At 37.1% G+C, this 15,926-nt stretch overlaps 1 protein-coding gene across 3 annotated transcripts; it reads left to right on the top strand.

Moving 5' to 3' along the window:
* Positions 1-500: 500 nt before the first annotated feature.
* Positions 501-14,630, top strand: ZDHHC13 (zDHHC palmitoyltransferase 13). Of its 3 annotated transcripts, none has more exons than XM_072038974.1 (17): positions 501-660; positions 1,209-1,351; positions 1,745-1,867; positions 2,317-2,394; positions 3,487-3,631; positions 4,914-4,978; positions 5,528-5,690; positions 6,708-6,833; positions 7,224-7,357; positions 8,053-8,156; positions 9,231-9,352; positions 10,412-10,474; positions 10,849-10,942; positions 11,385-11,468; positions 12,476-12,633; positions 13,737-13,834; positions 14,428-14,630. In XM_072038974.1, exons 1-17 carry the CDS (start codon positions 637-639, stop codon positions 14,561-14,563), a joined length of 1,860 nt encoding a protein of 619 aa, XP_071895075.1. In that variant the 5' UTR covers positions 501-636; the 3' UTR covers positions 14,564-14,630. The 3 variants fall into 3 exon arrangements, with proteins under 3 accessions (XP_071895075.1, XP_071895076.1, XP_071895077.1); XM_072038975.1 differs by lacking the exon at positions 501-660 and adding an exon at positions 1,038-1,057; XM_072038976.1 differs by lacking the exons at positions 501-660; positions 1,209-1,351 and having other exon boundaries at positions 1,857-1,913.
* Positions 14,631-15,926: the final 1,296 nt, after the last annotated feature.

Here is a 15,926-nt window from a genome sequence, read left to right as displayed (position 1 = left end):
TGAGGAGCAGCTGAGGGAACTGGGGGTGTTTGGGCTGGCGAAGAGGAGGCTCAGGGGAGACCTCATCGCCCTCTGCAACTGCCGGAAAGGAAGGTGTGGGGAGCTGGGGGGCGGCCTCTGCTCACAGGTAACTAGTGATAGGACCAGAGGAAATGGCCTCAAGTAGAGCCAGGGGAGGTTCAGGGTGGAAATGAGGAGACATTTCTGCTCAGAAAGAGTGCTCAGGCATTGGAAAGGGTTGCCCAGCGAAGTGGTGGAGTCACCGCCCCGGGGGGTGTTTAAGGAAAGGTTGAACATGGTGCTTAGGGACACAGAGATGGAGATAGCAATAAATAAACCATAGAATCGTTAGGTTGGAAAAGATCTCCAAGATCATCTAACCCATGTCTGACACGGTCCCACCGCCCCCAAGCCTCCCCGTGCCCGACCCCAGCAGCGGTGCCACCACATGGCCGCCACCCGGGGGGGCACCGGGCGGAGCGGCGGGGCCCGAGCTCGGCCGCGGGGCTCCGCAGGCCCCGGCACTGCCCCGAACGGAGCCGTCCCCTCGGTACCGCCGCGGCCCGGCCCGGCCCCGCCCCGGGCGCCGGTAACCAGGAAGCAGGAAGCGGCGGGCGCGGAGCTGGGGCCGGGAGGATGGCCGGCGGGGCCGGCCCGGCGGTGAGGGGAGCCGCGGGGACGGGAGGGCGGCGGGGCCCGGCCGCGGGTGCCCCGGAGCCGGCTCGGCACGGCCCCGGGGCTGGGGCGTCCCGCTGGCTGCTGGCCTCGGGGAGCCGCGTTGGGCGCCACGGGGGGGGAGTTCTCTGGTCCCTCGCAACGGGCTCGTGGGTGTGCGCCTCTGTCTGGGGGGCTCCCGGGGCGCTTCTGGTGTTTCCAGGCTTGAGAACGGAGCTGGTGGCAGCTGGTGTAAAGCCTGGGCTGTGGGCGAGCAGCTGTCAGGGTGTGCTGTGGGGAGCTGGTTCTGCAGGGACTTCAGCGCCTTTGTCATTTTGACTCGGAGAACTTAGCCTTTCCTCCCGTATCTCAGTGCTGAGAAGAAAGATTAGCCTCTTGTCAGGTGGCTTTATGTTTCAGTTGCTCTAAATCTACTTCCTTATTTGCATTAACGCGACTTCGCAAGTCCAGTGTGTGCCTCTACTTGTAAGGAGGGAGGGATGGTATCCCCCTTCTAAATAATATTTATTGATACATATTTTGTTAACCAACAGTGTAAAAACCATTGCCATGGGCCTCATCGACCTCATATGCACAGCTGTCATAGCATCCACAGCGAGAAAGATCTGCCGGTGCTACCAGGATCACATCCGATTGTTGAGGACCCGAGCTCGTTTGATATTGTAAAGGCTACACAGTAAGTGTACCTTCTGTGTCTGCAAGATGCTGAAATAGACAGGTGTTCCTCCCATGTAAGCTATGCTGGGTATTTTAAAAATGAAAATAAATATTAGGGTTCCATCACCTATCTCTAGTGAAAGAAGATAAATCATTTAAGTATACTATTATAGATATTTTTATCATAAACAATGATAATGTCAACCAAGTCTGGTTTTTTAGGTAGAAAATTCTACATATCAAGGCTCAGACCAACTTATTTTTGCATGACTTCCATTGAATACAAAGTGGAATTTGTTCACGTAGGAACCATTGGATGAGGCTTATTGTGATTTACTTTTTTGTGCACGTGACACTCTTTAAATGGGAGGATATTTCAGAAATAAGTAAATACTTGTTTTTCCCTTTTAAGGTATGGAATATTGGAGCGATGCAAAGAACTGGTGGAAGCAGGATACGATGTTCGACAACCAGACAAAGAAAATGTGACTCTTCTTCACTGGGCAGCGATAAACAACAGACAGGAGCTGGTTAAGTAAGCTCTAGAGACCCTGTGAAAGTAACTCAAGTATTTTGCTAGTGTTAGTAATGATTGCTTTGTTGCTATTGTACTTGAAAACAAAGGGAATGTGCTGCTTAAGTAGAAAAACATAAAATTCAAATTTTAACCCAGTTACGTTTGTGAAAATGTCACTGAAATATAGTTACCACATTTTTTTGTACGTAAAATTATGTAGTACATGAAATCATTAGATTTTCGCAAATTTGTTTTGTTCAAGAAAGATTAAAGCTGACTTCGTGTCTTGGTAATTGCCATAGTTTTTTTCTTAAACAACTTCTCAAAGTAGCATCGTTCACTGCAAAAATATTCTTGTTTGCTTTTCTAGTGAAAATTTCATTAAAAGCTATTTACTACTACAGCTATATTATTTTTGGTATAATATTTATGTCTCTTTTTAATCTTATTTTATTGCTGTTACACAGATACTATATTTCCAAAGGTGCGGTAGTGGATCAGCTAGGTGGAGATTTGAATTCAACTCCCCTGCACTGGGCCATTAGGTATGCTGCTTGCGACTCCTCATTGTAAATCCGCTAGTGTTAAGAGTAGCGTTTTGTGTAGGACAGAAGTGGTCATCTTAAATCTCTGCTGTGTTTCCTTTATTCACGTGTACAGAATTTCATAGCACGTCCATAACTATGCTGAAATGTGTTGGCAACTGATTCTTGGCAACTTTGCAGGCCACAAAGTTGAGTTATGCATGTATCTATGGATTTCAGTCAGACTTGCATTTAGAATTTTCTCAAGAGCAATGCTTTTTAGCCTTGGCCTCTTAGGTGCTGCCTTACTAGGCAAAGAAGACTTAATATTGTTCCTTCATGAAAGTTAGCTTTTGATGCCTATTAGGGCATAATTTAAGTCTGGAAACGTGGTCTTTGACAGACTTTGTCATGTCTAGTTAATTTGCTTTCAGTTGTTTCAGCTTCTGCCCTAAATTAACTTGGTGTGCACCTGTAAGACTCCATGCTTCCAGTCCTGGACTTAAAGTAGTAGCATGTAGCAGCAGAGCCAAAGTATGATGCTCAGCAGCACATAGATTCCTTTGGCCTTTTCCCCCAGCAGTGCCAGGTTTTTTTCTTGGACTTCTTATTGCTGCCACTGCAAACATGAAGTACCTCTTTCTGAGCAACAATAACTGTTAGCACTTGTGTGGAGTAAAATCATACTGGCTTCTAGGACAGGACTTGAATAAAATGATCAAAAGAGCAATGCACTTGTCTTCTGGGAAACAGTTCACCTTAAGTACTGCTTCTAGAATAACTAAGTGCAAATGCTCATACTGGAAAACTATTGCTTTTCTCTGGGTTTCATCTTCTCCTGAACAAAGATACTTTTTATGAAATTGACTGCTAATGGGAGAAACTACTGCAGAATAAACACTGTATGCTAAATTGCCAGTTTGCAATAAATTAACTTATTGAGGTAAACATTTAGTCTTCTGATATAAACCTTAGTTTTTAAAAAATGTCTCATGAATAAAAATACAAGATTCTGAAATTATTTTTTTCAGGGTATCTAGGCAAGGTTTTCATTAAGATTTACTTTTTTTTTTTTTTGTCATTACTATAGTTTCATTTCATCTATCGTTACAGACAAGGACACCTGCCCATGGTCATATTATTGTTGAAATGTGGAGCAGATCCCAGTCTTATTGATGGGGAAGGATTCACTAGCATTCATTTAGCAGTGCTGTTTCAACACATGCCCATTATAGCTTACCTCATATCAAAGGGCCAGGTATGTTGTTGATGTCCCAAGAATTGTTTTCTAATTAGGAGTAACTGCTTGTGCTTTATAGATATATTGCAGAATTTACTGTTCTGTTTCCTATATGACAAGCAGATATTTGGCAAATATTTCCCTGGGCCATATGTTCAGAGAAACCTAATTAAAAAAAAATATAAAATTAATGCCTTCTAGTCATCTTGTCATCCTTGTACAATTCAGAGTTGTTAAAGCTCAGCAACATGTATGATGCTGTGTAAATAACAACTGGCTTTTAAAACTGATAAAAAATATTATATGGAGTACCTCATGAAGCATCTACTATTTGATTACAGACTTGTACCTAGTAACATCTGCAATTGGCCATCAGTTGAAGCATGCATAATAAATATACAGAATACAGAAATTTCTATTAAAAAAAGTCACACGTAGTCTGATTAATACATTTTGTGTCATACCCACTTCACATCTGCTTAGCTTATACCTGAAGTAGACAGAATTGATGACTGCTGTAACAATTTGCTAACAAAATTGACAGGAGAGTGCTTTTATGATCAAGAGTGTTTTTTTTTCAAAACCCCATGTGATAAGATTTAAACATTTGATAAGTTTATTTTCTTTCTCGTAGAGCTCTTTTAAATAGAAAACCAACTTCTGGAATGTAGATATAGATGGTATACATCACAAACTTATGAAAATTTATGTTCTATTAAAAAATCCAAGTGCTTACAAAACATAACTAAATCTACTCAAATGAGATGATGGGTGGAGGCAGGAGAGAAGGAAACCTTCATTGTGAAAGAGAAGGGAAAAGATTCGGTAATACAAGTTAGATCTCTAATTATGTATTGATGTGTAATCATTTTTTGTTCTATTAATAAACCAGTTTTATGTACTTGGTCATTCTGTTATGCACCTCTGTTTACACAAGGAAGATAGTTAATGTTGCTTCCCAAAGTAAACTCTATTTATGGTATTTTTGCTCAAGAGAGGACAAGAAATACAGTTAATTAAAGGAATGATATCCACATGATTCCTTTTAAAATATCTGTAGTGGACACTCAGCCTATCCTGAAATGAATGACATGCAAGACCCATGGAAGGAAGAAAATTTATTTAAATGACTGGGAAGGAAGAAAATTTATTTAAATGACTGTTGGCTTCTTGGCTGGTATATTTTGGTTTCTTTCCACTTCTGCAGTGTAGCTAAGTCAGCTGTGTAGCTCAGAATCTGACAATCTAAGTGTTTACTGAAATCAGTGATACTTTCTTGTCATCTTCTTCTTACACTTAGAACATAGACACAACAGACTTCAATGGACAAACACCTTTGATGTTATCAGCACAAAAAGTGATAGGGTAAGTAGCGAACAATTTAAAAAGAACCTGTCGCCCACCTCTTTCTGGGCACTATCCTGAGTCTTCTGAAAAAGTTTAGTGACATTCCTTTCTCTTTTGCTTGTACAAAATAAGCAGTATTTAAGAGATGAGAAATTATGAAGTTGCTAACTAGGTATAGCAAAGAAAGACAAAAAGCAACCTTGAAGAAGTTTAGGTTTGTGGTTGGTTCAGCTGCAACATACATCATTGTGCTTTCCTAGAAATGAAAGTAAATGAAAGTGTTCACAGTAAGCGCACTTAGTATCTGTGATGGAGATGCAAGCTTATAAAAAATGTAGAAAGATAAAACCTGTGTGTATAGCTCGTGTCTCTTAAAAGTCCAGAGAAAAATCTTGAGTCCGAGTCCCCAGTTCTAAATTTGGATCTATTGTTGATGAGCTTGTTGAGAGACAGTGTCTTATATCTGCTGTTACTTCACAGATCTGAGCTGTGATTTATTTTTTGCGAGGTGTTCAAGAGTTTTCTCTCCAGTACAGATCATTTTCTGTTTAACTTTATTCCACCTAGACAAGAACCCACAAAGTTTCTACTGAAGTTTAACCCTTCTCTCAACGCTGTTGACAATGTTCAGAAGAACACTGCTCTGCATTGGGCAATAACATCAGGAAATATTAGTGCAGTGGATCTATTGCTGGAAGCTGGTGCTAGCATGGACATAAAAAATGTCAAGGTACAATTTATTGCATTATTTTAGTTTCTTTTGTCCATGTGGCATGAATGCATAAACTGAACATGAAGAAATACATGAGTGCTGTCCCTTTTGGATATTCTCTTGAACGTGGAGGTGGATAAGACAAGCGTCTTTACTTGGGAAGCCAAGAGGAATGAGCACTTTTCTTATGGTGTGGCACAAAGTGTGAATGCTGAGATTCTTTGCGATATTCATTTAACGAACAGCTAATTCTTTTGATCACTCTGAGCATAATAATTATGTCATTTGCAGATTTATTTATTTATTTAATTTTATTCAGCTGTTCTATGTTTTAAAACATTGTCATGAATAATGCTTTTTGCCAGATTTTTCAAAAATAAGTGTCTTTGTATTCACTGAGACTTGTAAAGATTTTAAAAGGATGAATATGTCATCCTGAAAATATTGAAGTTTGTCCATCCCTGTTTGTAGGTGCAAGTCAAAATTGCTAGTCATGTAAAAATCTTAGTCCTAATATTTGTAAAAACTGATACCAAGAAGTATAAATGTTGAAATTATACGTGTGTGTATATATATATATATATATATATATATATATATATATATATATATCTCCTGTATGGATATTTGTATAGTGTAGTTACTCAGGGTTGGTGTATTAAGCTATGCAGCTTTTCCATCTGCTACTTTTTTGTGTGTGACTCTTAGAATGTTGCTGTTTGGTTTTAAGAAGTTAACGTAAACAACAAACTTTCCCTTTCAGAAAGCATGTCATACTCTAGCTGACAGTTTAGCATTTCAGGTTAGCAGAGAGAGTGCAAAGGTAATTCAAATGGATGCAGTCTGGTTGAAAGTATCAGTCTTTATAGCTACCAAACTCTGAATTTACTCTACCCTTTGCTTCAAAAAAAAAAGGGGTTGGGAGGAAGCAACTAGTGAGTTATTCTTGTTTTGGGCTAAATTTATTTATTATTTCTATTACAATGAAAATATTTACGTGTGAAGTACATAACCAAATAAACTTTGTCGTTAAAGGGAGAGACACCGCTTGACCTTGCAATTCAGACTCAGAATCGCTTCATAGTCTATATGTTAACAGAAGAAGAAAGAATGAGAAGCAGAAGAAATAGCAGGTTATTGAGAATAATGGAGAAACATGAGGTAATTTCGTGAGTTATAATTGATGGAAATAAAGCTACAGCATTCCATGCTCAGAATACATAAAAATTATTTTCTGAGAGCTCTTGTGGATCTTTGAAAGCTTCCAAAATTGGACACACAAAAACGAAATTCTAAAGAAGTACTTAGTTGTGGTATAGGTGTGGATCGGACTCGATGATCTTGAGGTCTCTTCCAACCTAGAGATTCTGTGATTCTGTGATTCTCTTTCCCCTGTTGTTCCCCCCCCTCCTGTCTTCCCCCAGTGTATTGGTTTGTCGCCTTGTCTTACCTACCTTGAGTCTCAGCACTTGTTATTATATTATCTGAATGCTCCTAAAGTAAATCCTGCTTGAATACTTTGTCATATTTTAACGATAGTCATCTTAATAGCTGTTCCTGCTGGTGGCGTCTTCCTTGACATTGGTGTGGGCCATAGGATACGTAATGAACCTAAGTTCTGATTCTTGGCTTTTGAAAGGATGTCTGCTTCTCTTCCTGCTGCTCGGGACGGCTCTGTTTGTGAGGTTTGTGCATTTATCTCTCTGTATTTACTTTTTCTAGATACCATATATATTTATATGTACTTTTCAGAATGATCTTGAAACGGAATGTCTGGTGTGCAAAGTAATAGTTTCTCATTACTGAGAGTTGTGAGGAAAAGCAAAGGTGCAGTCTGTTAGCTAATTTAAATGATACTGAAGTTCTGCGCCTGGTAGATGCTAGGATAAACGTTCATGACACCTAGAAATGTGCTTTATTTCAACTTTTCCCTCTGTATTTGTGATCCAGATGAGTTTTAATGAGCCATTCTTTCCCTCCCTGCTCCCCACACCTCACAGCGATATCCTAAGTTGTTGCACAGGCTTCTTGTTTCCTGCAGTGGTCACCACACCACAACAGTCAGTATTCATTGAAATGGCAATTATTATTAGTCTGTAAATAGAGAAAGTTCTTTTCACCCAGTGCATCAGCAGTTCAGATATATAATACTAGGCTGGAACAGAGCACTCTTCAGTTTATTTTTGCATTTTTAACCCTGTTATGTATCTGGCTAAAGAATGCCTTTGAGTGGCAATTTTTGATTGCTTTAAGAGGGGCTTAAAGTATACTGAGTGAAATTTTTTAAAAATAATAAAACTGATGATAAACGTATACTCCACTAAGTTACGTTTTTAAACAAATTAAAGACTAATACTGCTTTCTTTTCATATTCTTTTAGGCAGTTTGTGGGCCTCAAGAATCTAAGGTATCTTCCCACAGCATTGTTGCTAAGTTCAGTCTTCTGGATGTCTGTGACCTGGTTTTTCTTGTTTCTGCCTGATATCCTTTTTGCTGGAGAAATTCAATAGAACTTTTCTTACACTTCCTAGTAAATCTAAATCTAGTCATGCAAATATCCCAGGTAATTCCACATGACTGTTAATGTCTGGTAAGATTGATTTTCTTACATTGGGCTGGGGTTAAATAACTTCAAGTTTAAATGAAAGTTGTATGTGGACTAAAAGCATGTATCATCTTTTATTTCTAGCAGATATTTGTGTACAATTCTGAAGTGTTTTTTTTTTTTTTTTTAATGTTACCAGAATATCAAAATGTCTTTGTTATAAACATTATTTCCTATGTTAGCATCTCCATGTGACTCTCCATGGTTCCTCATTGCATCTCTCATCCAGTAATGTATTTTGGCTTGTACTAAAGCTGAATAACACTTGCATTATGCATTCCATTTTTTAAAGCACTTCTTATTTATACAAGGATTTGATAGTGCTATTCATGCTTTTGCATAGAAAAAGAATAAAAAAAATTAGAAAACTATTAAATTCCCTCAAGTAGATCTTCCAGTCTCCTTTGTTTATTCAGAGGTTATGCTGCATCCTCAGTCTGGGTAAATACTGGGAAAAAGTAAAGGGGAAAATCAGGATGAAAAATGTCCAATTAGACTAGAAATGCTGGTTTGGATTTGGGATTTTCTGGTATACTTATGAAGAAAGGTTTCCCAGTAGATGTTCAATTACTCCAGAAGTTATTTTTCGGTATGTGTCTTTGGAGTGACAAAGATAGTTCCAGGATGACGGAAGTTGCATTTGTCTATCTGAATTTATTCAATTGTTTTAACTGGGGAGGAAAAAAAAATAGAGAGCAAGACTCGAAGCTCTCTGAATAAGAGCATGTTTAACAACTTAGGGGGGTGTGCAGCAGTCAAAGCTCACAGCTGCTGGAATCTTAATACCAATCAGGTAAGCAAAAAAAAGAAAAAGTATTCAGAGTGGAAAAAATAAACTGAATTCATTTTATATCTGTTATATATTCAAAGGCAAAAGTCTGTACTCTGCTAGTGAGGATGACAGGGGATATTGTAGTGTGTAAGAATATATTCCTTAACCTGAATAATACATACAACCAATACCATCTCTGAAATCACTGTCGTGGTCAGCTTGGTGGGTTTTCTTTATTATTTCTATAAAACTTGGAGAACTGATCCTGGGTATATTAAGTCTTCAGAAAAAGAGAAAAAAGAGGTAGGTGACTGTAAAATAAGTGGAAGGACTAGCATGCTACACTGTGTGTTCCCTTCTGGTTGATTTTTTTGTCATCAACTGTATCTTTCTTAAATTTGAAAGCAGTTAGATATTCTTTAAGAATTTTTAGCTCCATCATCAAACAGTGTAGGTTGTAGATAATTCCTCTTACTACTGATTATTTCCATATCTTGATCGTTCTGCCATGATTTCCTTGCCTCCATCTTCTCGTTGAATTGTGAGCTTCAGCCAAGCACACAGATTCATACCACTGATGTTACCAATGATATAAACTCATATAGAACTTCACTTAATAAATAAAACTTCAGTAAGGTTTCCATTCCAGTTGTCTGATGTTAGCAAGAGGTACTCACAGTGCTTTTCTACAATTGTCTATGCTCATAAAACATACTAAAAGCTAGAAATGGTTTAAATTGTCACATGCCCTGAAGATGTGTACAATGATTAAATCTTTAAGTTTCGTGTGAGCTATGTGCTATTTTCTAGTTGTATTCTACAAAGGCAAAAAGAGATGGCCAACCAGTCCATAGAACATTGATTGTTTGGTCCCTTAGCCTATTGATTATGAACAACATTTTGTTTGTGATCTCTCTGTTCTCCATGTGATTGCATTTCTTCACACTGACAGGGAGAATAAACTGCAATTTTAACTTTGTCAATATTGTTGCCACAGGGCTAGCAGTACTAGCTATCTAGTACTGATAAAGGAAGACTAAACATAGCAGCTCTCCTCCTCTCTTTAACGTCTAGCTGACAATGAGATGTTCCTTGTGCCTTAATACCATCTAATTTCTTAAGAGTATTTCATCCAGTTTATTTATTAATTTTGGCAACATAGAGCTACTTTTAAAAATAATTCCACAGGAATAAAGTTGCATTAGTCTTTGCTGCTCTGTTTGTCACGGAACTTATCTTGTCCCTGAGTAGCAAGTGCTTGGTTCTCAAAATACTGAATAACTGCAAAAGGCCTAAAGTAAAAATCTTCATAGATCCTCCATAAAATGCAATCCAAATACAAGCACAAACTTTGTCTTTCAGAACATTGTAGCTCTTGCGGAAGCAGGTTGCTTGGACTTCAGAACATTTTGCACATCTTGTCTTGTAAGTGAAGCCTTGATATTTCTTTTCTTTTTCTAGCCTGTTTTTTACTCAACACTACAATATTGTTTTTTCCCTCGCTTCTTGTAATGCAAGCATGATATGCCTTGTCTTGTCTGTGTTACTTAGATTCCTTTTCTCCTCTTATGGTCACAAAGTTTTGAGATCCTTTGACTGTATTCTTGATAAAATAGTTTTATTTCTACTGTTTTTTTCTTTTTGGTAAAATTAAGATGCATAATTCTTATCTGTGTTGTGAAGCCCGTTACGTAGTAATAGTTACCGTATATGACAGTGCTCTCTGGATGATGCTGCAAACCTTGAGTAAAATAGATGCATTTGTAATGACTGTATTCCTTTCTTTTGTGTTCAACTAGGTAAGGAAGCCTTTGAGATCTGTGCATTGTCTTGCTTGTGATTCCTGTGTAGCCAGATATGATCAGCATTCTCTGTGCATTGGGCAGTGCATAGGTGAGAGTATTTGTTTTATCAAATCTGAAAATTCCATGTGTTATCTCTGCAACATTTTAAAATGTTTATCTCCTTAGAAAGCAAACAGATAAGAGAGTACACAGTTGATATTGAAGGGGTTACTAATGTGAAGGGGTTACTAATAAGTGCCAGGGAAAAATTACTTAAATGATAGAGAGAAAGACAAGTAAAAAGATTAAAGGAGCAGAGTAGAGACTGGCTGACTTTATCAGAGCTAATTTTGTTATATAAATTGGGATGGCTTACAAGAGAAAGTTGAGAAAGAGGTCAACCTTGTCAAACTCTCTTGAGTATAGGAAATAAGGTAATAATAGGAAATGGTCTAGATTCTTCTTATTCCCATTAAGTTAAGGAGAAATTACAAGTAATGCAAAATTTTAAAATGTCATGCTTTTTTTTTTTTTCCTTGCCTCAAATACAGGCATGGGGAACCATCGTTATTACCTATTGTTCCTGTTGTTCCTAGCTATGACCAGTGTCTGGCTGCTCTATGGAAGTCTTCTGTGTATGTATCAATGAGTTTATTTTAATTTAGCTTTCAGGGACCTGTGCATATAGTCATTATTTTTCAACACTTTATTTCTATCTAGTGTAATTATACCTGCATAAATAACGTAAGATGATACCAAATCTCATCAGTGATCATTTTCTCTTTCTAAATGAAAATAAGTCAGGACATTGGAATGTTTGATCAATTGTCTGTTACGTTTGTGTTGTGTTAAGATATAGCCCTAGTGGGATTGTCCATTTTTCGAAGATACAATATCGGAGACCATTTTTGTTAGAGATAACATAGGCAAGATGTGCTGAGGAGGGTCAGGATACAGATTCTAGCCTGTATACCCCTTCCTGCAATTGAAAATAAGTCTGTAAATATATTATTACAAAGGCTTTGTTGTTGTTGTTTGGAAATAGCTATGTTGAACACTTGCTAAAGCTTCATTTTGTTTTTAGTGTTGTGATAATTTTGAAAAGATAATTACATATCTCATTAATAATCCAAAGTGTATCCCTGAGAAACTGGGGGGAAAAAAAAAAACAATTCTGGAGATGTGGAGAGCCCTTATAATGTAATTCCTGAGGATAAGTTCACATAGCAAAAACTGCTTTCTTGTCATTTTCACAATCATGTCTTCTTTTATTGATGATGGTGTTTAAGGAAAATGATAAATTCTTGTCCTAAAATTACAAACAATCATGCAGTAAAATTTCAGAAGGCTTGATAATAGGAGGTAATAACTTACTTAAGTATTACTAGTTTACTTCAAAATAAGAACAAAACAAAAATCTAGCTAATGCCTGGAGTGTTCCTTCCTTGTATTATGGACGTATAATAGAAAGATTACGCAGCAAGACTAGCAAGCAGTCACATAACACTGTGGGTGTTTTTTAAGTGAGAAAATGGTATTTCTAGAGCATGTGGCTATATAATATTCTGTGTAAATATATTTTTGTTCCGTTTTTAAGTGGCTTATGTTAAAAAGGTAATTAACTGATAATGTGTCTTGTCAGATTGGTCAAACCACTGCTCAACAAGTTACCATCAAGATGGAGCATGGACATATGTGACACAGATAACATATTGCTCTCCATGGGTGTCCTACATCTTCATGCTAGCCTGTTTCCATATCGCATGGACTTCATTGTGGCTAACTATTCAACTTTACCAGGTATTATTTTGCTTTAGTTTATGTTCCTTTCTTAACAAGTTACCAAATGAAAACTTCTAGGTGTCCTGCTCCCATAAAAGCTTTGTACCTGCTTTACTTCTCTAATTTATGCCACATCTATGTGCTTATCTTAAATCCCAGAACAGTCCATTAAGTTTCATGGATACTTGTATACTTATCGTTCCCCTGTTAAAAGTAGGATCACAGTCTGAAAATCATTCCTATAACTGAATTTTGGTTTCACTACTCATCAAAAATTCCAAACCTACAAAAAGGCATGTTTAAAGGCAAGAAACTTCATTAACTAACTGAACTGGTGTTACTGGCTCACAACAGCATGAAAACTCAATCTCACAGTTGAAAACTACATGACAGAGCTCAGCAGTGTACAAGAAAAAATACACAATTGTAAATGTGTGCTGCTTGATTGCTATAATGTCCAAGGAACTGAGGGGAAAAATAACATTTTTTTTTCTTGTGGGGGTGAAAAAAAAAATCTAGGTAGGATATTTACAATGATGTATTGTGTTTTGTACACAGTCATTTCTAAGTAGTTCTTTATGATGCTTAGTATGTCATGCAGCAAAGCAATTTTGCTGCCATTTATAAGGGCCTTATAAGATTATGTCGTCAGAAAAAAAAATAAATGGAGAAGGGAATTGGTAAGGAAAAATGTGGGGAAAAAAATGAGCTTTGTGAAATTCATTTAAACAGGACATGGAATCAAGAAAATGAGTAAGTTATCATTGATTTCTGACTATTTTATCTTTGTCTTTTTTGGAGGATCTTTTCCTAACAATTTCTGTGGTAGAATATAGACAAAACCTGAGGAGATGTACGTGCTTAACTGCTATAGATCTTAAACTTCTACAGACATTTGTATGAAAGTGTAATCATTATGGTCATCCCATTTAAGCTTGATTTCTCAGTGGAAGTACTGATATTACAGCTTTCTGGATTCTGTTTTACCTAAAGTCCTTTACTATGGCAGTAGATATTTGTTAGATATGGCCAACTTCTTCTCCCTCCCCTTTCAATAGTATTTTTTGGCAAGACCAGAATTTGAATTTATGATGTCCGTTTCTTTTCTTCCTTTCTATAAGATTGCCTTCTTGGGACTGACCTCACATGAGAGAATGAACCTACTGATGCAGAGCAAATCTTCTAAGCATCCCGTTTCTCTCAGGAGAACTTCATACAAGTGAGTATTAATGAATAGGGTGTTTTAGGCATGTATCTATATAGCACTGATTTGTTTCACTAGCATGTAAAAAACAAACAACAAAAAAAACCTAGTCTATGGTCATGGTAGTCATGCCTGTTAGGAGTTACAGAGGTTGTGCCAAAATCAGCTCTAACTAGCAGAAACTACTTAGGGGTGGGGAGCAAATTGTTCTTGAATTTGTTCAAAACATCACTCTTGATGTCCGTTCTGAAGATCCAGAGAGAGTATTAAGTTACTGTCGCCTTTCTGACTTGTCATGCAATATTTGGCTCAATAAAGAAATTAGTGCCAAGATTTCACTGTTATATCAGAACCTTGTAATCTCTTGTGTGTTAGCAGATAAGATCTTACTGATTTTAAGTATTAGAGTTGAACTTAAATGTAATACATGTTGAAAAAGTTCAACAGGGGAATAATGCTGAACAGAGAACTCCTATGTTTCTTTGCCTAGAGCTGTACTTGTTGATAGCTTTATACCTTAAGAGTACTGCTTAATGGTGAATGCATAAATTTGATGTCTGCAGTCATCTTTTGTTAGGTTTATTAATGGATGTTTCTCTCATTTTCAGTCTCGGATGCTTTCAGAATCTTGCAGACTTCTTTCAGTGTACGTGCTTTGGTATGTTCAAACCCAACATAGTTGACTGGACCAAGCAGTACAAACTTTTTCATCTGGTAAAGGAGAAAAATGTTCATTCTGTATGAAGTTTTGCTCGATGTTTAAAACCGCTGAACTGAACAATAAATAAAACTGGGTATTTTCTAATTTTTACACATTGTTCTGAAAGCTGCTTGTTTTTGTTTCTGTTGTTTTCAATATTAAACCTATTTTGCATAGGCTACAGCAGGTTTGAATATGGAACAATCACTGTGTTCCCACATTTAGTATGAGCTTAAACTGTTTGAAATTTCATGTGATGACACTAAATATATTTCTAAAGTAAAGTTTTTATGGCAAAACTTCAAAACCATGTTGATACACTTCATGTTCTTTGCAGATAATAAACAAAAATTACATTTGAAAACTAAGGTGAGAGTTCATGTTTAAAAATTCAATATAACACTCACCCTGTAATTTTATTGGTTATCTTATAGTTGATTAAAAAAAAGGAACTAAAAAAAATCAAACACATTAGAACTCTGTATTCAGTGGGTTTACGTGTTTAAAAAAAAAAAACAACTATGCTTTTGAGTATATTTTACAACTAAAATAGATTCAAGGGATGTGTGACCAGTAGAATTTAAGAACAGGTAAGCACAAAGCTATAAGAAAAACCTGTTTGCCTTGTGTTTTGCATGTATATATGCCTTGCTAGTTTATGAAAATGAATAAGTAGATGATTGAAAATACCAGTGTATTTAACGGGGAGCTATTCTCAACGACATACATAAATCTATGGTTATTGTACAGTCATGTGCCCAGGATGCAAAGGCCAGTCCAGAGTTGCAGGCTGGGCAGTGTGTTGGAATAGAGGTCAAAACAGTTAAAATGAAAACTAGTAGAGGAACAGATCAAGATCAGAAAATGAAACTTAAATACTGTCTGGAACTGACAACGTAAAGTAACAAGACAGAACTCTTGCAGTTATGAAATGAAGGGCTTAATTAATCTCAGTGAAATGCATTAATCTGACATCTTGAGGCATAAAGCACAAGCAAATTGAAGTAAACAAAAAATGTGAAGCAATATGAGTATTTTATTGTATCTTGAAAACATACAGTAACAAAATTGACAACACTGTATTCTAAGAAAACTTGCTATTTCTTCAGAAATGGCTGCCTTTGAGTGAGAGGTACTTTTTAATTGTCTCAAAGTGAGTAACATCTCCTTTGCCATAATACAAATAATGTCAAAATGTTCAAAACACCACTAGGAAACTGGCCTAAGTCAGAACATTCTGACCTTTACAACTCTGTGATCCATAAGGTATCTCAGTCTTAATGGGACAGTTTGCTGAGTCTTTCAAAATTCAGTCTAAACTGTGCTAAATAGTAGTTTAAGAAGCAATAATGTTCCTTGCACAGAAGTTTTTGTCTTTATTTGCTCTAAAGTAAACATAAATCTAAT

The sequence above is a fragment of the Anas platyrhynchos genome, chromosome 5 (assembly GCF_047663525.1).
Source record: "Anas platyrhynchos isolate ZD024472 breed Pekin duck chromosome 5, IASCAAS_PekinDuck_T2T, whole genome shotgun sequence".
Classification (NCBI taxonomy): Eukaryota; Metazoa; Chordata; class Aves; order Anseriformes; family Anatidae; genus Anas; species Anas platyrhynchos.
The sequence above is the reverse complement of the archived record's forward strand: the minus strand, read 5'-3'. Positions and strand labels throughout refer to the sequence as shown.